The following is a 25,207-nucleotide window of genomic DNA, read 5'->3' on the forward strand; positions in this document are numbered from 1 at the left end:
TTCTTGGGTCTACCTGATCTTGGCTTGGTATCAAGAGATCCCCGAATTTCCCACTTCTTAATAAGTGACTGAACAGTACTGACTGGCATTTTCAAGACTTTGGATATCTTTTTATATCCTTTTCCATCTTTATAAAGTTCCATTAAATTGTTACGCAGGTCTTTTGACAGTTCTTTTCTGCTCCCCATGGCTCAGTATCTAGCCTGCTCAGTGCATCCACGTGAGAGCTAACAAACTCATTGACTATTTATACAAAGACACTAATTGCAATTTAAAAAGCCACAGGTGTGGGAAATTAACCTTTAATTGCTATTTAAACCTGTGTGTGTCACCTTGTGTGTCTGTAACAAGGCCAAACATTCAAGGGTATGTAAACTTTTGATCAGGGCCATTTGGGTGATTTCTGTTATCATTATGATTTAAAAAGGAGCCAAACAACTATGTGATGATAAATGGCTTCATATGATCTCTATCCTTAAATAAAAGATAGTTTTTTTGCATGGTCAGTCATATTTTCAAAATCAATGCCAAAATTTCACAATTTCTGCCAGGGTATGCAAACTTTTGAGCTCAACTGTATTTTGAATGTGTTGAAACTTGACATCGGGTGACGCACCCTAAAAACGGCACCGTTAGATCGGTTTGATACTGAAGAGCTGCTTAAAAGAAAGCTTTTTTTTCTCTCTCTCGTAAATGTAAATGAGTGTAAATGCCAACATCATCATATATGTCGAAAGGACTGATGCTTGTCAACCAAAACATGAGCTCACTGATGTCATTAAATATCAGTCTGCTTTTTTATTCAGCCGTAAATATTTAGTTTATACGTAGGGTTACGTCCTACATAAATGTAATGGTGCAATGCTCAAATATTTAGTAGAGTGTAAATTGTGACTTAGTGCCCATTTACGCCACAACTAGGCTATGTTGTAACGTACGTATAGCTGATGCAACCGGCCCCTGATGTTTATTTAGCTATTTATTTTAATCTATTCTTTATTTAAATGGTCAGCCATTGACTGATACTAAACAGTACTGATGTTTATTTAGCTATTTATTTTATTTGTATTTATTCTTTATTTTAACGTTGGGCAATTGACTGATACTAAACATACAGTACTGGTGTTTATTCAGCTATTTATTGTATTTTTATTTATTCTTTATTTTAATGGTCAGCAATTGACTGATATTAAACATACAGTACTGATTTTTATTTTATTTATTCTTTATTTGAATGGTCAGCAATTGACATACTAATAGTACTCATGTTTATTAAGCTATTTATTGTATTTTTATTTATTCTTTATTTTCTCAGTGTTCATTTCTAGAATTTGTTGACAATGTATCATAATAATGACAAATGTTCTTTGATAAAAAATATGTTTAAGAAAGCAGCCTTCCGAGTACTTTTGCATAGTCATATCGGTGCAAAATCTGTGAAAAATCCACATAGAAAAGGTCTATTTTCATTCCAGCTCAAAATTAAATATATCGGCCACCATATCGGTAATTGGTGAATTTTCCCCCTCTAAAATCGGTATCAGTCTCAAAAACCCATATCGGTCGGGCTCTAATATTTATATATATTCTCAAAGGAATATCACAGTGCAATAAAATATGTTTGTGAGCGCTTAAATGAGGCACATGGGGGAAATCGCCCTCTGATTATGACCAAAACACACTGGTTATACCATGGCATTTTCATCATTTGCATACAAGTAAACAATTTTAAATAACCATATAACCTTAACCCTTGTGCGTCAATAAAAAAAAAGTTACTCAGAGGTCCTTAGAGGACAAAAATGTCTGCGTCAAAAAACTGCCATAATAATATTATATATTAACATAATTTTCCACTTTCAATTAGTTTTTTTTTCATCAGTCCTGATCATAACTACCAAATATTCATTCATTTTCAGGATTCTAACCCTTTAAATGCCAGTTTGTTTATAAAATGCCACTATTGTTTTTTTATGAAAAAACAAAACAAAAAATGAATTATTTTCCATATACTAAATGCTAAGAGGAAATTTATTATTTATATTTATTTATTTTGGATTATCACAGTCTGGGAAATGTCAATGATTAGCAACAACATTGATGCATTTTGATGCATTCTTTTTTGTGAAGTGTCAGATTAAAAAAAAACACAAAAAAAAAACACTCAGGACCTTAGAGGACAAAAATGTCCATGACAAAAAACTGCCATAAAAATATTATATATTAATATTATTTTCCACTTTCACTGACTTAGATTTTTAACCAACATCAGTCCTGATCATAACTACCAAATATTCATTAATTTTCAGGATTTTATCCCTTTAAATGCCAGTTTGTTTACATAATGCCACTGTTGTTTTTTTTACACACACACACACACACACACTCTCTGACATCCATACCAACACACCCTCACAATTTTAGCTGCATCATTTATTCAATTGGCCTGCAGTGCTCTAATACAGCAAACAGAAAACAGGAAAAAAGCATGTATTTGCTCCATAGGCTAAACATGAATAATGGTGCCATCTGGTGGAAAATATAAACAATTACAAATTTGAAGCCAGGGCTCCAGAATGAAAGCATAATATCATAGAGTTTATGCTTAGATGACACTGGGATCAAATATTGTAGTTTTAATGGGTTTCAATGGGGACATTTTTGTCCTGAAGGTCCTGAGTGTAACTTTTGTGTACACAGTGTATTATAGGTGTATTATAGGAACTGAGGTTGAAATATCAAAATCCCCCCAAAATACACACCTTTTGCAAAATGTATGCCGTATTGGCATTAACACAGCCAAAATTATCGAAAAAACAAAAATGTAAAAAAAAAAAAAATACCCCGAAGTTCGCACAATGGTTAAATCCCACCTCTGTGTTCAGAACTCAACGACTCGTGTGTTTATTGTGATAAATATTAAACTGAAATACTGAACTTCAGTGCTAAGCTAAACAGATTTAAACCCAAACTAGAATTAATTTATCAAACCTCAAAGACGCATAATAAACAAACTCTCAACTACTTTCATGGCTAGTCTCTAACTCAGTTTTAACCTTAAACAGATGTATTGTAGTCACTGTGGGCTAAAGTTAGCTAGCAAAGAAAATATGTCCAACACGTCAGCTAACAATTAGTTCGCTATACAGGAAAAATGTTTATCACTTATTTCGCTGTTAAGTCAAAATACCTGAGTTCTGTTTGTGCCTTCTGTGCGTTTGGCCAAATGCGCATTACTTAAATAATAATGAACACAGTGAATGTTTATGGTGACTGAGCAAAGCTGCTCAGCTAGCAAACAAGCTAACTGTGCTAACCCTGTGCCAGCGGCTGTTTTCACACAAGAGCACAGCACAGGTTAACATAGGTTACCTCAGTCCATAATAATCAGTCCTGTGTCCTCACTGTTAACGCATTATAAAACTAGAAGTCTCCAGTTACAATCAACGACGCTGTTTACACTCCGCGCGCGCGATTCGGCGACAATTATTCAGGTTCTTGTTTTGTCGCGACTAGCAGTTTAGACACGATTGAAGTAAATGTCTTCGTCAATCTACATGCAACATAGTCATAATGCGACTTTTAGTGCACTTTTCTGACCTGTTCTCTCCGAGACCAGTGCTCTCTCCATCTACGTTCTCCGCCATCACTCCAAAAACTAAACACACAACAGCTGAACTTCCTGCTAGTGAACCACTTCCGCCATCATTTCCTCTTTACACTTTCCTTTCACGTTATCGGCCGGATTTACTATTAAAATCTCAATTGGAAAAACGCATCGACTCAATGTAACAAATACTTTATAAGTAACACAATTAAAGAGAAAATAAATGTATTTGTCGTATAATTGCAATGTCATTATAAAGTAAAGGATAAGATGGTAAAGTTATGTAAAAATAGTAAAGCAAAAAAAAAAAAAAAAAAAAAAATTTTTTATATATATATATATGTAACTTAACAGTTTGATTTTGTCTTTTGAAACCCGTTTTTTTTTGTTTTGTTTTGTTTGTATGTTTTTGTCGTTTACACTGTATTTGAACATGTTTAACATGTGAAGAAAAAAAAGAGTATCCACAAACGATAATAAATAAATAAATATCTCAGAGCTCAATCAAAAGGTCTTGTTAAAAATAATTGAGGAAAATTACTTTAATAAAACAGTAATACAATAAAAGACACAAATATTAATTAAATTGTTAAACTTATTTTGTATATATATATTTTTTTTTATCAGAATAATATTAGCATTTGTAATAATCAGAACAAAAATTATTCCTGCCAATTATTCCACAATATGTGGTTCAACCTTTTTTTGGCTCCAAGTATCCAACCTCCCCGTATTTAAACATACATGTACACTTTTGAAATTCTACCAGTATTTAGGAAAATAAATGTTGCATATATGAAAATGCCTATTAGATTTCTATTTTTAAATAGCCTGTTGTATATAAATCTACAAGTATGTGACTTTTATATGAGCGAAAACCACATGAACAAATATTTCAAATATGTTTCACATATATTGACATATGGTATCAGATTTCTTAATAGGTTTCCATCCTCTCTCTCTCTCTCTCTCTCTCTCTCTCTCTCTCTCTATATATATATAAAGGAAATTAGAATTAATATAAGACTATAACCTGCCTGAGACCAAAAAAAAACAAACATTTTTGTCTATAAAATAAAATATTTCTGTATAATTAAGATTTTTAATTAAGGTTTATTTTTTGTTGCATTTGTTACATTTGTTTCATGACCATTAAGCATATTTCAGCATATAATATTTTTATAATAATAATAATTATTATTAATAATAAATTGGCCTGGGTAGCTCTGCGAGTATTGACACTGACTACCACCCCTGGAGTCGCAGGTTCAAATCCAGGGCATGCTGACTGACTCCAGCCAGGTCTCCGAAGCAACCAAATTGGCCCGGTTGCTAGGGAGGGTAGAGTCACATGGGGTAACCGCCTCATGGTCGTGATTAAGTGGTTCTCGCTCTTAATGGGGTGTGTGGTAAGTTGTGCGTGGATAGTAGAGTAGCATGAGCCTCCACATGCTGTGAGTCTCCACGCTGTCATTCACAGCGAGCCACGTAATAAGATGCAAGGATTGACTGTCTCAGAAGTGGAGGCAACTGAGAGTTGTCCTCCGCCACCTGGATTGAGGGGAGTAACCGCACCACCACAAGGACCTACTAAGTAGTGGGAATTGGGCATTCGAAATTGGGAGAAAAGGGGATATAAAAATATAAAAAATTATTAATAAATTGTTAAAATATGTATGCATCATGACAGCATTTGTTTTGTAATTTAACTTATGATTTTAATGAATACAAATCATAATGTCCAGACAGGATGATTTTCATAACTGTATTACAGTCATGAGAATCATCAACAAGAATAATGACTACTAACAAACTCAAATTGTTTCCCAGGATGTGAGATTTACCAATTTATCCACTAGAGGGAGCCACATAACCTTAGATAACTATAACAAAATGTTCAGAATGTCAGATTTCCTGCAGAGCTTAGCTAGCTCCTTATTTACAAGAAATATATTCAGATTATTAAAGATTTAATACCACCAATATAACAACAGAAAAAACTCAAATGTCTTTCATCTCAGAGTACCTCTACAGGTCCTCTGATTTGTTCCACATTTATTTGGCTTTAGTATAAGCAATATCGAAACTCCTCTGAGTAATACTATAATAGAAAATATTATGATATTCAATTAATTTAATGGTCAACACTTCCTCAAGTGAAGGCCAACTCCTGTGTGTGTGTGTGTGTCTAACCTGCTAATGTCTAGTTATGCTCAGCAATAAAATATCCCACGACTGGAAAAGTCATGGAAATTCATGAAAAAAGTCACATGAATAATATAGATAATATGATATGTTGCCACTTGATTGGCCAATGTCATTTGCTTAGGCCAAGCAAGTCAAATAAAATGTGGCAAAAGAATGTGCATCAGGTCTCTGGTGGCAATAGAAGATTGTCCATGATGGTCCACAAACACTACAAACTATCCACTACTAGGACTACCAAGAGTCCTCGTCCACTGATCAATGATAAAAGGCTGGACCCAACACCATCAGATTAAAATCTCAAGACAGATTTTGATGAAATTGTTTAATGGTAAACAAAGTTTCTGAGTACAATAAAATCCAAAAACTAAATCTGAAAAGAAACTAGAATGAAAGAGGCGCTTGCTCTCATGTTTCTCTTTACATTTGAATAAACTAATAGGTGTTCACTCAATAATTTGCCCATGCCTAAAACAATATGTATATGCACAGGATCTCTCTGTATAATGTTACGTATTAAAATAAGAAACTAAACCCCTATGGAATAAATCTAAATAGTAATAAAATAAAGATTTGGTCATTTTGAATATAATGCCTCAGTGCCTGATGGAGGGCCCCCCCGTTTCCATAAAGCAGCATATGGGGAAAATGGACAAAACCAAAAAATAAAGTGACAGTCACCTTCATTTGGGGTTCACAATGCCTTCAGTGATTCTGTAGCCATCATACAATCTTGTGACAGACATTCCATAAATGTAACATTGACTCGCAACAATGCTCGAAACTATAAACTTGAGACACTTCATTCATGCAAGAAAGCACAAACAGATATGATGGTTATTATGAGGCATCATAAACACCAATTCAAGTAGTTCCTGGAAATGCGTAACAGCTCGTTACCACGACAAATGTATTTGTACGGCTAAAGTCGAGAAATACGGGACCCTTAGAATCAAACCTCTGTTCTCACCCAAGGTACTCAGTAATAGTCACACACCTGCTCTGAAACTCGAGTGACATCTCATGATTGTTGCAAGATGGCAATTCCTCAAGTATTGTTTACAAGCTACACATAGATCACTTTCATTATAAAAAGGCAGCCAGTGCATCTCCAGGCACACTTCAAATTACGGTGAGGCAGCTTGCTACACAAAAGTACTGAAACTATACCTACAGATATATAGTCTGTAAAAAATGTTGACCATATTCTTTGACTCGCTGTATGAGCCAGAGAGGCTGTCACGAGCCCAAATAGCAGATTTTTGGAGTGATAACGGAATTCAAGGACTATTTGTCTGTAATAATTCAAACTGAAAATAAAAACAGCAACCAAATATTAAGAACCTGTGGTCATTTGTCCCATCTTATACATTTGAGAACGGAGTAAAATAATTTCTTTTTTGCACACTGCCATATTTACACTGTCAAACACTTGCAGTCTCAATCACAGCATGAATAATGTAAATTATGAGGTAATTTCTGAACTCAATCTTAGTTAAAACGGTGAACGGTGCCATGACAAAATACACAATGTGTATGAAGTTTCTGTTTTAAAACAGTGGAAAATGTACCAAGCTGCAAAGGACACAGCCATCGGTTTTCCTTTAAAAGTACATAATATGCTTTGCACCATTTACAAAAAAACAAAAAAAAAAACAAACACCCTTCGATCACCTACCCCACATGAAAGAAAAGCAGATACTTGTATGCTTTGTTAATCTATCAGGACAGATGATTGAAGAGTCATGACACTGGCTAGTTTTGTCCATTTTACTGGATGCAGCTCCTTCCTTCTCGAAGGTTTATTTGGACCGAGAACCCACTTGGAGCGGATCACCCTTCACTTTCCAAAGTTGCCAAAGTTTGCGAAGGCATCTTGTTTAGGCTGCACCATGGCGGGGTTTATACCCTGACCAATGCCCATGCTAGGCATGCCAAGGGCACCTTGAAGGCCTATGCTAGTGGGCGCCATGTTCATGCCTATTAGTCCTTGATTGACGGGCATTCCTCCAATACCCATAGAGTTAATCCCCATGGTGCCCGTTGCCATAGCAGGAGGCACTCCCATGCCCACGGTCCCTCCAGCCATCATGGGGTTCATTCCTGCTCTGGTAGGAAGCGCTGAGGGTTGGGCATTGAGCGTTATTCCGGCAAGATTCTGTGTGACCATGTTCAAGGGCGGCTGAACACCTAAATTAGAAACCAAACAAATCCTTTAAATTATAGGCCTGAGAGATTTTTGTTGCGTAAAACATTCTGCCATTACGATGAATATATCTAGATATTTTAGATCGCTCTTGACATGATCCATTGCTATGTGATATTGCTTATGATTGAGATTCAATGTAAAGATAATCTCATGGCAACACATTTAACTGTCTAACAATGACTATCCACGTAGAGCTTTGCAAAAAATAGTTTATGTTGGAGATATTTTGTAACCTTGCTGCATCATGGTATTGAGTGTGGGCTGTGTGGGCTTGGGAGGGTTCAGGCCTGCAGACAGGAAATCCAGGTTGATGTTCACGCTTGGGTCTGACCAGGTGGCGGGCATTGATAGCTTTCCCCCTGATTTCTGTAGTCCCATCTGATGGGGCAATAATGGACCCCCTATTGTCTGCAACAAGAAGAGTAATCAATAAATTACTGTAATTTACTGCTTTTGATCAGAGCACTTCTATTAGGGAAGTTATTTCCAATACATTAAATTTTATTGGCAATATAAAACGTAAAAGGTAGGGATGGGTATTTGGGGTATATTGTATTGATACAGGCCACGTACACACTACAAAGTTTCAGGAGTGACAACAGCATTTAACCTTTGTGCTGTGTTCCTCAATGGTGTCCACCAGGTCAAAATGACTGACCCATTAAGATGGTTTATAAATCTCTCATAATGCATATATTATGACAAGATATTGCATTAGAACTTTTTATCAACTTCTTTTTTAATAATTACTATAGGTTTTGTAGTACTTTCTTAAACATATTTTAAAAATATATATGTTTATTGATATACCGGGCAGGTGGGAGGCACTCCCTGCAGAAAAAATAATGTAAAAAAAATTACGTAATAAATTAATAACAACTGCTTGATCTGAACAAAACAGGTGTCGTTTTAAAGCCTAGAATCTGGACTTTACAATGCATATTGATGATCCTACCAATTATTAAATAATGCTTTTTAATGTGCTGACAAATAAGAACTGTTTCATTCTCATCATTTGGTAAAACCATAAAAAAGATGAGCTAGCCATGTTATTTATCGTTGGAAAGGTCAAAATTAGTAGAACGCAATGAGCAAATTTGTTTCACTCAGAGGCCAAACTGCAGTGAGTATTAGTGTATGAAATTCCCACTGACACACATAAATATAATACAGAATTGTAATAACATACATATAACATAGACAATGACTACTATAGCAGACTATCCCGATTCAAACGAACCCAAACAAAACATAATATGATGAGTAGATTTTTAAATATTCCTCAAAAAGTGTACATGGAAAAACGATGCACAATAGGGCGCTCAGCACACGACATGTCTGTGTGTGTGTGTGTGTGTGTGTGTGTGTGTGTGCATATGTCCGAGGACTTTGAGTGTGCAAACACACAACCACGTGTGTGCTCATCTAAAGGGATGCTCCTGAACACTTAATATTTCTGTATTTTTTATTGTAATCCATTGATTTCCAATGGCCAGGAACACAACAAGTGTAACAAAGTATCAAAGTAAAAAAAAAAAAAAAAAAAATGAAAACAAAATGGTCAAAATGTGTGTGTGTGTGTGTGTGTGTGTGTGTGTGTGTGTGTGTGTTTGTTTTAAGATACTATATATGAACAAAGTCAAATAATTGTATTCCAATTGGATTTAAAAATTAAAAAAAAGAAAAATCCGGGCCAAAATGACCAGAACACAACATAAGGGTTAAATGTAGGAATTAATCCTCTAAATTGCCATTCCATGTGTGTAAGGAATTCAGGACTGACTCCCGCAATTGCGATGTTTGACAAGTGATAACCATAGCTATGCTGCAGCGTCTTGCGTCTGTGAACAATAAGCATGAATTACACCTGTTTAACCTTTTTTTGTTTGCTATTTTTGAGCAAAGAGACTATCCACTAGAGACATATTATTATCCGGCAAGGTTTAGTTCGATGCCGTTGACAGAATCGCCGTGTTTTGTATGTGTGTGTTTAAGCGGCTGCTGTTAAACAGTACTCGCTCTCTATGGACTGTAATGTACAGGTTACATGAGAGAAACTACAGTGGAGAGAGAGACTGGAATATATGAATGAAGACACATACCTGTTTTTATGATGGGCATCAGGAGAAGACGGACACATCTCACATATGCTAATGATCATGTCATTAACAACTAGTTACAACTAGAGGGCCAGAGGGCTCCTAGCGGCTGCCGCAGGCCCGAGCCTAGGGGTCACTGGTGGGGGCGATAAGCCGCCCCCAGTGTATGCGCACCGACCGGCATAACTCGGGAACCATAAGGCCCAGAGCCTCAGGACTTGCCGAACACCGCCAGCCCGAGCCCTGAGATGGCACCCTCGGAACGTGGCGCATTTGCAGGTGGCTACCGGCAGGGACCGTGGTGCCCTACCAGACCCCTGATTTTTGAGTCTCTGGGCCTTACGGTTCCTGAGTTACGTGCCGTTAGTGCGCATACTTCAGAGGGCTCCGTATTACCTCCCATGAGGTCTGCCTCTGGCCCTTTCCGCAACCGGGGTTTGGAGGCCAGGGCCCTCGGCATTCCCGATATAAAAATAAATGATCAGACTACGTACTGGACTGTACAAGAGTCCACATGAACCCCAGACCAGTTTCATGTGGCCTCTGGTGTGGTTCGCTGGTATGCACCTGAGTTTGGAAAACAGTCTTCACACTAGAGGTCGACCGATAGTGGATTTTGCCAATACCGATGACTAAGGTGATGGGAAAGGCCGATAACCGATTAATCAGCCAATAGTTTTTCAAATTAATTTATATAATGTAAAAAAAAAAAAAATCATATTCTTTCCTTACTATGACGGGTGCAGACAAAGAGTCCTAAATGAATAAAATCCCAGATGCAGTTTATTGTTCAACCAAAATCCCCAAAATAACCAGAACATTTCAGATTTGAAGTTTAAACAAGACCAAAACACACCGGGGACTCTTATTTTGTAATGATGAAATTTTGAAAATACTATCGTCAACTATCGCCATAGATTTTTGCCGATAACGATAGTTCCAGTAAGCAACTATCGGCACCGATAAATCAGTAAAACCGATATATTGGTTTACCTCTACTTCACACCACCCAAACGAACTGAACTCTGTCGACAACCGGACTCAGGTACACACCAAAATCGCTAATGTGAAAACACCCTAAACCTTAAAGGCGCATTTAATATTACTGGTAACTATTTACAACTTCAATCCAGTCCTAATTCCCATGAAGTTCCCTGAGGCACAGTTCTGGGTGCTCATCCAATCAGCTCAAGCCATGGTCTAAACTCCAAACTGACTCAAAACCTGTAATTCTCGTGTAGGAAATCAATTCATAATCATTCAGAACTTTGACTTCAGGTGTCTGTTTACCTGTGATCTGGACATGGCTGCAGTATGCGGGCACATGTTGAAGGTCATGCTTTGGGATGCACTGAGGGTGCTGTTGTTGGGGCCTATCAGGTCAAAGAGGTCAGCAGAAGGTGGTTGGGTGGATGTGGGTGCAGGCGCGGCTGGAGTGGACACGTCACTGAACAGATCTGAGATGGCAGATGGAGCAGCAGAGGCAGGAGGACTGGTGGAGGCAAAGGCGTTCCAGTCACCAAATTCACCATTACCAGTGGACAGCGAACCTGAAGAGACAGAGAACACAAACAGTGTAAAACTTTACATTTGAAGTGCACGTTATAAAACAGATAGTTCGGCTCTAAAATCTGACTGAGTGAGCCATGCTCGAAGTTGCTTTAAAATAGCTGATAGATGCACACCTTCATTGCAGATAGATGCACACCTTCAGTTTCCAGTGAAAACTTAGTACCTTATGTATAGGACTAACTGTTCTTATCATTATATAATCTTGACATTAGATTTGAAATATGTTTTAATACACACATACATGCTTATTATTGGCAAGGTTATTGCACTGTTGCTGTATGACTGTTCAAGAGCACTATAACTGGATCCACACACACACTGCTCTTAAGAGTGTGTCTCTGTCAGGGGAGATGGGGCGTAAATGATGGGAGCTGATTCGTGTCTGTGCTCATAACACTCAGCAGGTAGCTGCTCCATCTGGACCCCTCAGTCACTCATCAATATTTCACTGTCCTGTGTGCACTACAACTCCAATCACATTTCAGACAAGCCAACAGCATTGTCATTCTACTGCCCAAAAGTAAAGTGCTCCTCACTCAGCATTGAGCTGAGGCCCAGAGAGGAAAAAGCATGATAGGAAGAGTCAACACAAGCCCAGCTAAATAAATCCTTGGTCAAAGGAACCAAAATACTTGTAGCAAGATAATGCACAATGTAAAACATTTTAATGGTTGATAATTGTTCTCAACTCACCAGCTATTTGCAATCAATGGTACATTCTGAAAAGTACATTCTGAACTGTGTACAGTTGTGTATTGTGCATGATGTTTGATTGAACATGCTCTCAAAGTGTGCAGTTGATCATACGTACCAGCAGCTGACGGGAGACTGGCAGAGGCAGCAGGTGAGGAAAAATCTGCAAACTCACCAACGAGGTCTGAGCTTCCACCTGCAAACCATTAACTGGGTTACATGACACATAGACACTATTCAGAAAGCAATTATCCAATTCTGAAAATTCTTACTGAATATGCTGAGAAATTACAACAGATAATATAGACACTGAAGGCATCGTTCACCCAAATATGTAAATTCTCATTTTTGGGTGAACTTTCCCTTAAGATTACTAACAGTGTGCATACACTCACATTGGGATGACAAAAGTACAGATACTTCGGCAACTAAAATAAAAAAAACAAAAAAAATAAGTAACAATACCAGTATTTCTACAGTATCAATATTAGTACAGAATCAATTCAGTACCCGGGTACTATCATCAGCACTATCAATTGTGGTCAATTCAATTGGTGTGCGCCTATTACTAAAATATGGCACTTTTCTGATCACTTTCTTGTTTAATAACTTAGTTGGCTAGTGAGTTTTGTAGGCAAGTACATATGCGGTAAATACACAAAGAGACTTCATTGAACATTTTTTAGTTATGGCGCAATCGCAGAATCAAAGAGTTCTTAATGGATTCACTGAAACGGACAGTTTGAACCGATTCATGTAAACTCATTTCTATTCTACAGCATTTGTTCTACTGAAGTTAAAATCAGACGCTATTTAAATTGCCTACTTAGCACCAAACAATGCAAGTTCTCACGTAAACAGGAGTGCCACTGTGAACGAGCTTCTCTCATAGTGTTCAAAATAACTTATACCTTTCGGATTGTTTCTTACCAAAACGTATGCCTTCAGAAGACTTGGAATATAACGCATGAGTTGCATGGAATACTTTTATTATTAACTTTTTATGCTTTAACCTCGTGAGACCCCGTGTCCTTCTGCGTGGATATTGTATTTTGGCTTCGTAATATGCAACACATCATTTAAACCGACTGATCTGAGCTGTCAGTAAAGGGTTAAACTTTTGTCGTACAAAGTCATATGACAGAACAACATGGCGTCGAACACAGTGGAGTTTGTCTTTGGGAGAAACGCCAACAAAACTACATCTGGTAAGAAACCTCATTAAGTTTTTACACTGAAACCTGTTTGAGTCAAAAGATTAGTCTCTAGTCTCTAGCAATTTATCGTGAAATGGCACGCTGTTAAATACAATGGACAATAGCGTTAGTTTTTCTTTAGAAATCCTATATTTACTGTGCTTTTTCACACTGAGAAAATAAAAAAGCTTTCAGAGGCTTTATATGGAGTTAGGATGAAAATAAGGTGAATTTCGAACCGTTCTGAGACCAGTGCAGACAGACAGCACACTGAAGGTTAAGTTATTCACTAAATAGGGAGCATCCTATAGATTTCCTATGTAGCTAAGTGCATTCACTCCTAAAATCCAAAAGTTCCATTTCAGGCAGATGATGTTTGGACCAGTCTACATGTTTGGCAGGCATGGGAGAATGTTAATCAGTATATAGATTCAGAACTGTATAATGGTAAATTGTATTTTAACATGGTTGGCAGTAATTGGACGATGCTGGCCATTACTTTGAATCAGAATTAATTTTGCTAATTTCTGATTGGTAAAATGCTTCATCACTGGCTATCACTTGTTTGTTAGATAGTGCAAAGAGAGAACATTGAGATTTTGTTGCCAAAGGAGAAAAAACATTGTAACGAAGTCAAATCATTTTTATTTGTGTAGTTTTTTATTTGTGCTTTTCCCAATACACATTGTTCCAAAGCAGCTTTACGGAAAATCAGCTGTAATATTTGTAACATCTCAAAAACATGAATAACCAACACTCCTGGAAACATAATAAACACTTTGATAAAAAAAGAAATCTGACTTTCTATAGCTTAGTATTATTTAAAATTTTACAACTTAGTCCCACTGTTCATATATTTATGTGGACATCAATTTTTAGGAAAACAATTTGCTGTAGCGCTTTTTTTTTCTGCATGTTTATTAGGTGCTTCTAGTTACAAATCTAAAAGGGAAATGGAAAATGCACACAGCAGTCATGCTCAGGGGTCATAAGGTTAAAGTTAGGCACTAATCAACTACCACTGTATTAATAAGGCAGTCTGCATAAAAATGTAAGTAATACAAATTTGGAACAAGGGTGAGTAAATTATGAAGGAATATTAATTTTTGGGGTAAACAATCCCTTTAATGGCCAAATAAAAAGTGCATTCAAATCTTTGCAATCTTCACGATGTTGAATTTTATAATGCCTGCGATCACTGCAAATGAATATTCAATATATCACCCAGCCCTTTTGACTACTGAATCTTTGTCCACGCACAAACGCACAGGCAGACACGTTTACATGCATGCATTCACACCCATGTGCATGCACGTGCACAAACAATAAGGTTGTGACAGCTCATGACTTCCTGACTGATGCTAGTGGACACAGCACAGCTGTCGAGTTGGTGACAGGATATGGAGGGACAGCAGCATCTGTGCCACTATCCCCTGTTCTCTCTCTCTCCCACACACACTGATGCCCAGATGGGGCACTCAAGACTGCTCTGACTACATCCCTGAAGAAGTTACCCCACAAGTTCATGATCTCTGTGACCATAGCATTAAAAGTTGCATCAACTTTCAGATAAAAGTTTCTAGGGTTGGGAACTGAGAATTGGTTCTTATTCAGAATGGTTATATATATATATATATACACACACACACACACACACACACACATATACTGTAAATAAATTATTTCATTATCATTCATGTCCAGAAACGGTGTGGGACAGGTTACACACCAAAGTTAAGCTTGGGGGTTTAATCCCTCACTAGGAGCAATATAAATAATAATACTTGCCTTAAAAAAGCACTAATTAGCAGTTAAATATGAAGAATGCAGCAAGGGAGATCATACCTGATGAAGACACTGGTTGACTTGAGCCAGACTCCACCATCAACAGATCAGCCAGCCCTCTGCTAGATGACTGACTGACTATTGTCTGAAAAGAGACCGGAAGAATGTCACACCTCACTTCTACCACATGAAGGCAGCAAAGACTTGCTTTTCCACCCTGAGTCACTTCATAGAGAAGACTTCACAATGAACTCACACGGTTTCCACACATATTGCCTCTTTTAATGATTAGTTATAAAACATAAGCAATGACTAGTAGAGGCCATGAAAAAAAAAAAAAAAATCAGCCTCCTTTGTACATTTAGGGAACTGCCTTTTATTTTTTTTATTTTTTTAAAGGTCATTGTGTACTGTAATAAAGCAATAAGCTACGCGTTAAGAATGTGCATTAGTGGCGTGCTGAGTGACTCCAGTCAGGCTTCCTAAGCAACCAATTGGTACGTAATTATTTACTTTTATTAGCAGTAACACGATCTGTTTCATTTACAGACTATGAGCCAAATGTGGCTCATCCAATCAGATTTTAGTCCTAGAGCCATCCGTTTAATAATTTATAATGTAGCGCGGCATAAAAAAGAGGGCTTTATTCTACCTTTGTGTCGTCAGCATCTGGACTGCTTTTACCACCAGTGTAATGAGCAGCCGCACCCAAGTCAACAGTTTTGGACGGGACTCCGCCGCGTTTGCGTGTGGAGATGGTGGTGGTGGAGGTGATGCTGTCTGTGGTCTGTGTGATCTGGATGCTCCTGGTTGTTACGGTCTCTTCATCATCCTTGAACTCAGACTTCGCAGGCCGTCCATTCTGTGAAACTTTGTCCTCCTCGTTGTCACTACAGGAAAAGGCAACAGAAAGACAAACACTCATGCTGTTTCAGATTCAGCAAACAGATAGCAATGCATTATCTCAATTCAGGTCATTCAGTAGGTATTCCACAGGAAAAAGAAAACATGATAAAAGGCACCTATTCCACAGGAAATGTACCTGACATGGTCTGGCGAGTCGTCACTCTCTTTCTTGCGAAATTTACTGATTGTGTCATCAATGGTGCTGCCAATTTTGTCGCTTATCTCACCGAGTTTTTCACTGAAGGGGAAACTGCTCTTGTTTTTGTCCCAGTCCTCATCCCATCTGCTTTTGGATTCGGGGTCAAACTGTTCTCCCGCTGAGGATGTCAATAAGGATTTGAGTTAGGGACTTAATTCATTCAATGGACAAAGGCAAATATAAAACATGGTTGACCAATATTGTTATGTAACTTTGTATATGTATTTTTTGTTATGTAATATTGTAATACTGTAATGCTGCTCTATTCATAATACAATTTAATGATGGTAAATGACACTTGTTTCATGCAATATTTACTTTAAAAAAAGAGAGAGATTCAAAAAGAAATATTTATTAATCAAGGACAAAGTCATCACTTACTGTTCATCAACCAATGCCGATAATTTCAAAATGGCCAGACATTGCCTTCCCAATATATCGGTCTATCACTATTAACGAGGGCGTGAGGATATGCTTTGGTAAACTTCGAAAACTGTGGAAAAAACACCTGACTAAAACACGAAAAATATAACTTACTAAAATCAGAGCTCTCTACCCCCTCTGACCCCATGGTACTTTGATCTTCTGTAGCTAAAACAAATCCATCGCTGGCATGCCATCATTAATTGGCAATTTGAAACTCTAGTACAGCTAATAAAGTGAGAAATCAGAGTGCCAAATCAAAGGTGACTAAAATCAAAGTGCAATCTCATTTCACACATGCTGAGAAACAACACTAATGACATGACAAGGGACGTGGCATCTCAACTTGATTAGACACATCTAACAGAAAACATGTTCTATTACAAAAAGCAGAGATCTGATTATTTCTGCATGAACTTGATCATAAACATCCCCAAATGATGCAGTGAGCAAAGTTGAAAAAGTGGTAGCCCTGAAATCAAAACAGCTCTAATCAAAAGATCAGTTGTGGGAAGAAGGGAATCCAGGGTGAATTGGTTGGATGTGAAAAATCTTCAGAGGGCCTAAGACAGGTCCCTGTGGGACACCTGCAGTGCTGAGACAAAGCAGCTATTGTTTTGTGTGAATCACAGTTTCTACAGATACAATAAGGCCCAAAATATCTGACCTGAGACCAAAGGGAATCTCATGCTTCATAATACAGTGAAGTATAGACTAACCCAATGGATCAAAGACCTCAACATTGCGCTACATTTTAAAATAATTGAATAAAACAAAACAAATTTGGCCTGAAAGAACAGTACTCTGCGTTGTTGCCCATACCCAATCTGGTTTGCTATTTTGTTAAAGACCACAAAGCTGCCCAAGGGCAAAGAAATGGAAAACTTCGAATTTGGCAATACTCTGTTATTTGCAGCACTTCATCACTTACAGTTACTTTGTTTGAAGCCTCCTCCCATGCTGTCTGAAGAAACTCCAATGTATTTGTCCTTGTTCTTCTTGGCTTTCTTCCTCTCCTCACGTAACCGGTCATCATCCTGGACAAACTCTACCATTTCTTTGACCTTCTGCCGTACATTTATACCCTGATCTTTCCCATTTTCATCTAGCAAAAAAAATAAAAAATAAAAAGAGCATGTCAGATCATATTAGGCTGCTTTGCCCATTTATTCTTATTTCTGCAAACCTCCATTAGATACAAGATGCTATGTTCTGCAGAGTAAGGTCAACACCGCAAGAAAAAAAAAATAGGTCAAAATGTCAGTAATGCTTCAAGCCCAACTTTGAAGGCTGGGTTCTCACACCTTTTGATCAATGAATTTCCATGACTTTTCCAGTCATTTGAGATTACTGGATAAGGGTTATCAAAGATCATTTTATAGATACTGCACTCACAAAAAGCAATTTGTAGCCAGTGAAATAATGTATAGCTATAAACATTGAGGTATATTCAATTTATTTCCAGATTTCCCATGATAGTGGGAACCCAGTACATGATCTACAGTATAAATGGGTTATTGATGCAAATCATAAAAATAACAGTTAATAAAGTAGCTGGAACAAGGTGATGCCATGTGAGGATCGGACGTGTGAACGACGAGCTCTGTGCACTTTGCTAGTTTTAATAACGTTTATGATATTAAATCGGTGAGATTCGATACACTCTGTTCCATAACTGTTCTAGGAGCACAATATGTCAAAGAATTCAAAATCCTCAGGCTCTGGAGACATTAAAAGACACTTATGTGCTCAAGCTGACACCCCTGGACAGGCCGCGGACCAGGGAGTTGATTTGGTCGGGGAAGTGAGGGAAATGCGGCGAGAGATGTTGAACATGTTGGCAATGCTGACGAAGGTCGTTGCTGACTTGGAGGATCTTGCTGTAATACGTCGTTCGATCATTGCCATGGAGGCAAAATTTACTGATGTGGTCACAAGAGTGGGGGATGTTGAGAAACGGATCGCTTATCTGGAGTAATCGGAGAGGGAATTATCTGCTAATCCACTAGCGACTAAGGTGGATTTGGAGCTTGTCTGGGAGAAGTTGGAGGACATGGAAAACCGTAGCCGGCGGAATAACGTCCGTATCGTATTGTTCCCAGACTTTGCGAACTTGACGAGAGAAACGTGATCGATTCAAGGAATGCAAGAAACTTTTACACCAACGGAAGGTTGCTTTTGCACTGATATTCCCGGCCAAATTGAGAATAGATGCTAAGGATGGCCGTAACACATTCACATGCCCACAGCAAGTGATGTCCTTCATAAAGTCAATGGAGTAAGTCACACTGTGGTACTCACGTTGCAGCCAAATGGACCGGCTCACTGAACATTCGCTTGACTGTTTGAAGATTCTGATTGCTCTTTTTGTGCTGGTTCCGCCTAGCGGCTGGAGTTTATTTTGTAGAGCAACACACCTTCGGGATGGTTTTGTGGATGAATCTCCACGCTCTTTGTGCTTATTCCGCCTATCGGCTGGAGTTTATTTTGTGGAGTATTTCTGGCAAAGTCACTGGAGTAAGTTATTTGCTTACTCTCATGTTGCAGCCGAGTGGGCCGGCTCACTGAACATCCGCTTGACAGTTTGAGGAACCTGCACGTTTTTGTGTGTTGGCGCCACCTATCGGCTGGAGCTTATTTTGTGGAGTATTTCGTGCAAAGTCATTGGTGTGATTAAGTCATTTGCTTGCACTCATGTTGCAGCCGAATTGACCGGCTCACTGAACATTTGTTTGAATGTCTGAAGAATCTGCGCGCTCTGTTGGCGCTGTCGTGCGCGGGGTTAATGTGCACGTTTTTCTGTTCTAAGGGATGTTTGGGGTTTGATTGTTACACTAATGTTGGAATGTGGTCTTTATAATCTTGTCTTTGACACACAGTCTAGTTTTTCTTATATGTCAAAATGTCAAATGTTAATATGAGTGTATTGTCTCTTCCCACGTGGAATGTGAATGGGTTGGGGCACCCCATAAAAAGAAGGAAGGTTATTTCTCTTCTTAAGCATAAGAAATATGATATAGTGTTTCTTCAAGAAACGCACCTTTCTCCACAGGAAGCTGAAAATTTTTGAAAGATATGGGGTGGGCATTTTTTTATAGTGCTGGCTTGAGTAAGAGCAGGGGAGTCATTACACTGATAAGTAAACATCTACAATTCAAATGAGATTATGGGAGAAAGATTTAAACTTGGTATTGGAGGAGGGAGTGTAGGCTAGGATTCTAAAAATGCCAAGTCTACATCTAGAGATGCAAGGGTGTGCCTTATGCAATTTAACCTTTTACATTGATTCTATTGGACCCCCTCTAGATTGTATAGGCTTGGTCTTAAAGACACACCCACCTGCTGGTGATGCCAATCAGAAGATGGGGACACAACCCATGTTTTTGGTGGTGTGTTAAGATCAAAGAATTTTGGTTGAGGGTTCCGAGTTTTATGTGTGACGTTTTGGGCACTTAAATTTCATTTTGCCCCAGACTCTGTATTTTAGGCGATGGGGCGGTCATTAACATGGGGGATAAATATATAAAGAATTGGGTCCTGGCCAGTGTAATGATTGGCAGACAAATTATTCTTAGGGGATGGAAGTTGGCTGGAGCACCCTCGTTTCAAGAGTAGCATACAGAGATGGGCAGGGTAGCAGCATTTGAAGGAATGTCATAGGTAGGTAATATGGAGTTATTTAATGAAAAATGGGGCAACTATTTAACCTTTTTAGAAGGTTCTTGGGGAGGGGCATTGGAGGTAGATTTGTAGTTTTAAACGTATAATTTTATTTTTTATATATACTCTTAAATGTTTCCTCTTGTCTGTTTAAAATGTTTTTTGTTTTTGTTTTGTTTTTTTTGGTATTTACATGTGTGTATACTTTCATTTTGTGTTGGACCAGTAGATGTTTGTAGTGGGGGGATGTTCAGGGGGAGGGACATATTATTTGTTATAATTTGGTTCTGTGTGTGTATGTTCTGTTTCTTCAATCCTGTTTTTTCTTTTTAAATCAATAAAATGTTAACATAAAAAAAGTAAATAAAAATAAAACAATTTTTTTAAATAAAAATTATATATATATATATATATATATATATATATATATATATATATATATATATATATATATATATATATATATATATATAGCTTAATAAAGAATGTACGGTGGCTTTAGAAAAAATTCACCACCTTGATTTTTTTTCATTATTTTTTATGCTTCCAATTTAAAACCTCGTCCACAGGAGCGTATTCAAATGTTTGTCCAATCACATTCTCTTTAAAGTGAGAATGTCCCTCCCCCTTCTACCAACTGCATATACTAAAGGCTATTGGTAATTTTAAAAAGGGATAATCCCTTTAAAATGTCCCGCCCAAGCTTCCTGTTTCAACAGGAAATACATCAAGCCAGGGAAGAAACCTGTGCTCGTCAACCTACAGTATGTCATAAGGTCTTTAATGTTGGCTTTATCAAAAGTGGCACACTTCTTGAGACCAAATCTGTGAATGAGAGATTGAGTTGATGTCTGGACAATTTCTTGCATTTCAGCAAGACATTTTTGTGCAATATTTATTGTGAAACCAATAATTAAAACAATTGATAATCGAGTCCTGCACCTGGTAAAGTAATGTTCAGGTTTACATTTTCAACATAATTCTGAACATGAAGACAAAGAATTACTTCTACAAAATCCCATTTAACCATGCTTTAATTTAACTTTTCAATAGAATGAAAAATAATCAATGCACAATGAATACTTTCTGTAAGGCATGATTTAAAACAATAATTAAGAGTACTTCAAAGAGTAAAAAGAATGTTAAGAATGTCTCAATTACTACATTTTTCTGATGCAATTACATTTTTAGACATTGTGATGACATCTGGCAAGCACTGCAGGCTATAACAGACAATACAGATGTTAAACATCCTGCTAACTGAATCTGCAGAAAAATGTCAAATATCTCACGTTTATAAAAACATTTTTAATAGCAAAGATCTGCATTTGTGATTAGTGAAGTGAAGAACACCATGCCAAATTATTAAAACACCAACACATCTCTTTTTGCTCATGTGCCCTATGCATCTACTTTTACATTTACAATGATTTTTCCACAAATTAATTTTCTGCTACAATGATATTGCAGAACGACTATCTTGTATTTGTATTTAATTTTTATTAAACCTGGCAATCTTGCCATCTGTTTAAACTTACCTACAAAATGATAATTTTCCAAAGAACGCAGGTCATAGATATGTTCTCTGGTGCTGGTGACCACCCGCTCTGACCCATTTCTGATGAGGTATGCTAATAGTAGTAAGGCCTGGACACATGGAAGGGTGAATTATTAGATCAGATCAAGCAAAAAAAAATACTATATATATATATATATATATATATATATATATATATATATATATATATAAACAAATCTGAATACAAGTTATAAAGCGTTAATTGTCCTAATGGCAAAACAAATTGTCAATGAGAATCTTCTAGGGTTTTGTCTTTATCGAATGATCAAATATGGGATGGTTGGGTCAAGACCAATTCATATTGCACCTTGAGAAAGAAATAAAAATAAATGTAAGGCATAATGTCAGCCAGCCAAAAATGAAACACAGGGGTGTTGTATCACCCTGTATGGGTTTATTTTGTAATAATGACCTGCTGACAACACAGTTTGATACATAGCTACTTTCCAAATAAATAAATATACATGAAAACTGAATTGAAAATATTTTAAACATTTACCAAATTTGACATTATTACGGTTTCAATGTGTTTTCTAATTATTACAATATAATACTTAATACAAAGTAAATATAAAATGGAATTATTCAATATTGTACACAACGTATTTTCTTCATAATATTAAGCTTACAATTTTCTCCGTATATGAAAATCTATTGCTGTCTTTCTATTATTTTGGAAGGGGGTCCCTCGCAAGGAGATCATCATGTTTGGGGAGACTTGGCATCAAAATGTTTGAAAACCCTGCATTACAGACCTAAAAATAGGTTTTATTTTCTTAATGGACAGTACAATTTTTCTATCTTTCTTTTGATTCAGTGAATCAGGGAAATGTGACCTGAGCAGTGCTTTGTACCTTGTAAACTCTTCTCCAATTCTTCTTATTGTCTTTAAGCATTCTAGTCCAGAGCATATTCATCACTTCAGGGAACTGCTCGTACATAAACGTTGATCTGTGGTGTGAATAAAGCAGACACATCACGGCTAATGTACTATTCGGCCGAGTACACATCATTGTCTGAATACTAGATCTGAAAAGCTTGGATCCTCAAAGCCCTGAATAACTTTAATCAATAATTTTCAAAACCTTTTATAACTTTAATCAAAAAATTTAAACATTTAATAACTTTGGTTTAATAATCAGTAGGTTATAAAAATATCATGTAACAACGTTGATTTTCTTTAAATATACTTGAATAAAATTAAGTACTTTTGAGAGATTTGCAGCAGCATCAAATTAGACTATCCTAAACTGACTAAATATAAGGGATTGGAGGCATAAATCAAAGTGTGACAGGTTCAACTCTCAAAATAGCCCTTTTCAGACAATAAAAAAACCTACACTAACAGCAGGTTCACATTTGTATTTATATCAGCTATTCAAAGCCTTTATACAATGAACAAAATTCATTTAAACAGAAAACAAGCTTTGTAGACAGACACTAAGGAATTTTCAAACATTCAGGATCATATTAAAATTCTGTCAAACAATCCATCCTCTTTCTTATTTTATGCAGACTGTCTTAGCAGTAATTTAATTCCAGACACTAAATTTGTATAAAATTAGATGGAGAAGGTAATTAATCAACTTTCTGAGCTAGTTCTCAAGTCAGCTATCAATGATGAGATCAATGTAATTTTCTGCATTAATTGCCCTACAAAAATGCCTTGGGGTAATTCTGAGGAGAGTGAATGAATGCCTGAGGGCTCAGACAGAACCACAGAACAAGCACTTACTTGGCGATCTCACCCATGAGCTGACCTGATGGGCCCCAGGGGTCATCATTGGTGGCTTCTCGAACCTTGGACTCGATCTCTGAATAGTTCATCACCACGTTGGTGCTGGGAAACAGCAAAAACCAGGGAACCACAAATAAACACCAGTAATGACTTCAAAACCACACACAGACACAAGAATACAAGTCAATATATCACTGAACATGGAGGCCTTTATAGAGCTTTTTTGACACTTTTGGAGCTCGACAGCACCAGTACAAAGAAATATTCAAAATATCTCCTTTTGCATTCAAGGGAAGACAGACAGTAGGGCTGGATGAAAAAACTAAAACAAAGATGAATTTCCAATTATTTGGCGATTTTTATTTCACAAAATCAAAAATCACAATATTGATTCTTAAAATAACAAGATCGATATTTTACTTTCCCCTTGGATTTAATTACGTCAATCGCGGGGGCCTGGGTAGCTCAGTGGTAAAATATGCTGGCTACCACCCCTGGAGTTCGCTAGTTCGAATCCCAGGGCGTGCTGAGTGACTCCAGCCAAGTCTCCTAAGCAACCAAATTGGCCTGATTGCTAGGGAGGGTAGAGTCACATGGGGTAACCTCCTCGTGGTCGCTATAATGTGGTTTGTTCTCGGTGGGGCGCATGGTGAATTGAGCGTGGTTGCCGCGGTGGATGGCGTGAAGCCTCCACACGCGCTATGTCTCTGTGGCAACGCACTCAACAAGCCACGTGATAAGATGCGCGGGTTGACTGTCTCAGACACGGAGGCAACTGGGATTCGTCCTCCGCCACCCGGACTGAGGCGAATCACTATGTGACCACGAGGACTTAGAGCGCATTGGGAATTGGGCATTCCAAATTGGGAGAAAAAGGGGAAAAATCCCCCCCCCCCAAAAAAATAAATTACATCAAACGCGATCCAGCAGTCAACTGCAAGACAACCATTTGCTGATCTTGATAACAGGCCAAAAGAAAAAGAGAAATTTGTTCTTACTTTATGATTGACTGTTTGCTTATACTGAATAATTACTTGATAACTTGTTTGAATCAATGTTAACTCAAATTAGCTTTTTTTGTGTTGTTGAAATTGATATTGAGAAGTCAAATTGCTTTTATACAGTCAAAATGGTAAATCAGTCATAAAGGTTTGGAATGACATGAGTAAGGTGAACAAATTAAGAAAAATTTTTACATTTTGGGTGAACTAACACTTTGGACCGAACTTTAATAATCTGTAAAACAGTTATATACCTAGCTACTACAAAATCAGACAAAGGGGAGACAAGGAAATTTGGAAGAGTAGAAGGGTGCATCATTAACCTACTGCTCGTG

The 25,207-nt window shown here is 37.3% G+C and overlaps 2 protein-coding genes across 3 annotated transcripts in view; both read right to left on the reverse strand.

The window, feature by feature from the left end:
- The window catches only part of LOC127431283 (transcription elongation regulator 1-like), a 38,409-nt gene extending 34,708 nt beyond the window's left edge, over window positions 1–3,701 (reverse strand). Inside the window, exon 1 of the mRNA XM_051681660.1 lies at window positions 3,601–3,701. Within this exon, the coding sequence (XP_051537620.1) occupies window positions 3,601–3,647 (47 nt within the window). The 5' untranslated portion in view covers window positions 3,648–3,701. The remainder of the gene's footprint in view (window positions 1–3,600) is intronic.
- Window positions 3,702–6,122: 2,421 nt separating this feature from the next.
- The window catches only part of LOC127431286 (clathrin interactor 1-like), a 28,580-nt gene continuing 9,495 nt past the window's right edge, over window positions 6,123–25,207 (reverse strand). Inside the window, exons 2-13 of one of the 2 annotated variants that reach the window (XM_051681663.1) lie at window positions 23,869–23,973; window positions 22,988–23,084; window positions 22,093–22,201; window positions 17,826–17,999; window positions 16,409–16,589; window positions 16,019–16,256; window positions 15,427–15,511; window positions 12,781–12,813; window positions 12,504–12,581; window positions 11,411–11,670; window positions 8,255–8,429; window positions 6,123–8,002 (exon numbers count right to left, since the gene is read on the reverse strand). In XM_051681663.1, the coding sequence (XP_051537623.1) occupies window positions 7,653–8,002; window positions 8,255–8,429; window positions 11,411–11,670; window positions 12,504–12,581; window positions 12,781–12,813; window positions 15,427–15,511; window positions 16,019–16,256; window positions 16,409–16,589; window positions 17,826–17,999; window positions 22,093–22,201; window positions 22,988–23,084; window positions 23,869–23,973 (1,885 nt within the window). In that variant the 3' untranslated portion in view covers window positions 6,123–7,652. The remainder of the gene's footprint in view (window positions 8,003–8,254; window positions 8,430–11,410; window positions 11,671–12,503; window positions 12,582–12,780; window positions 12,814–15,426; window positions 15,512–16,018; window positions 16,257–16,408; window positions 16,590–17,825; window positions 18,000–22,092; window positions 22,202–22,987; window positions 23,085–23,868; window positions 23,974–25,207) is intronic. The other variant, XM_051681664.1, reaches the window with a different exon arrangement.

The sequence above is a fragment of the Myxocyprinus asiaticus genome, chromosome 40, assembly GCF_019703515.2.
Source record: "Myxocyprinus asiaticus isolate MX2 ecotype Aquarium Trade chromosome 40, UBuf_Myxa_2, whole genome shotgun sequence".
Lineage (NCBI taxonomy): Eukaryota > Metazoa > Chordata > Actinopteri > Cypriniformes > Catostomidae > Myxocyprinus > Myxocyprinus asiaticus.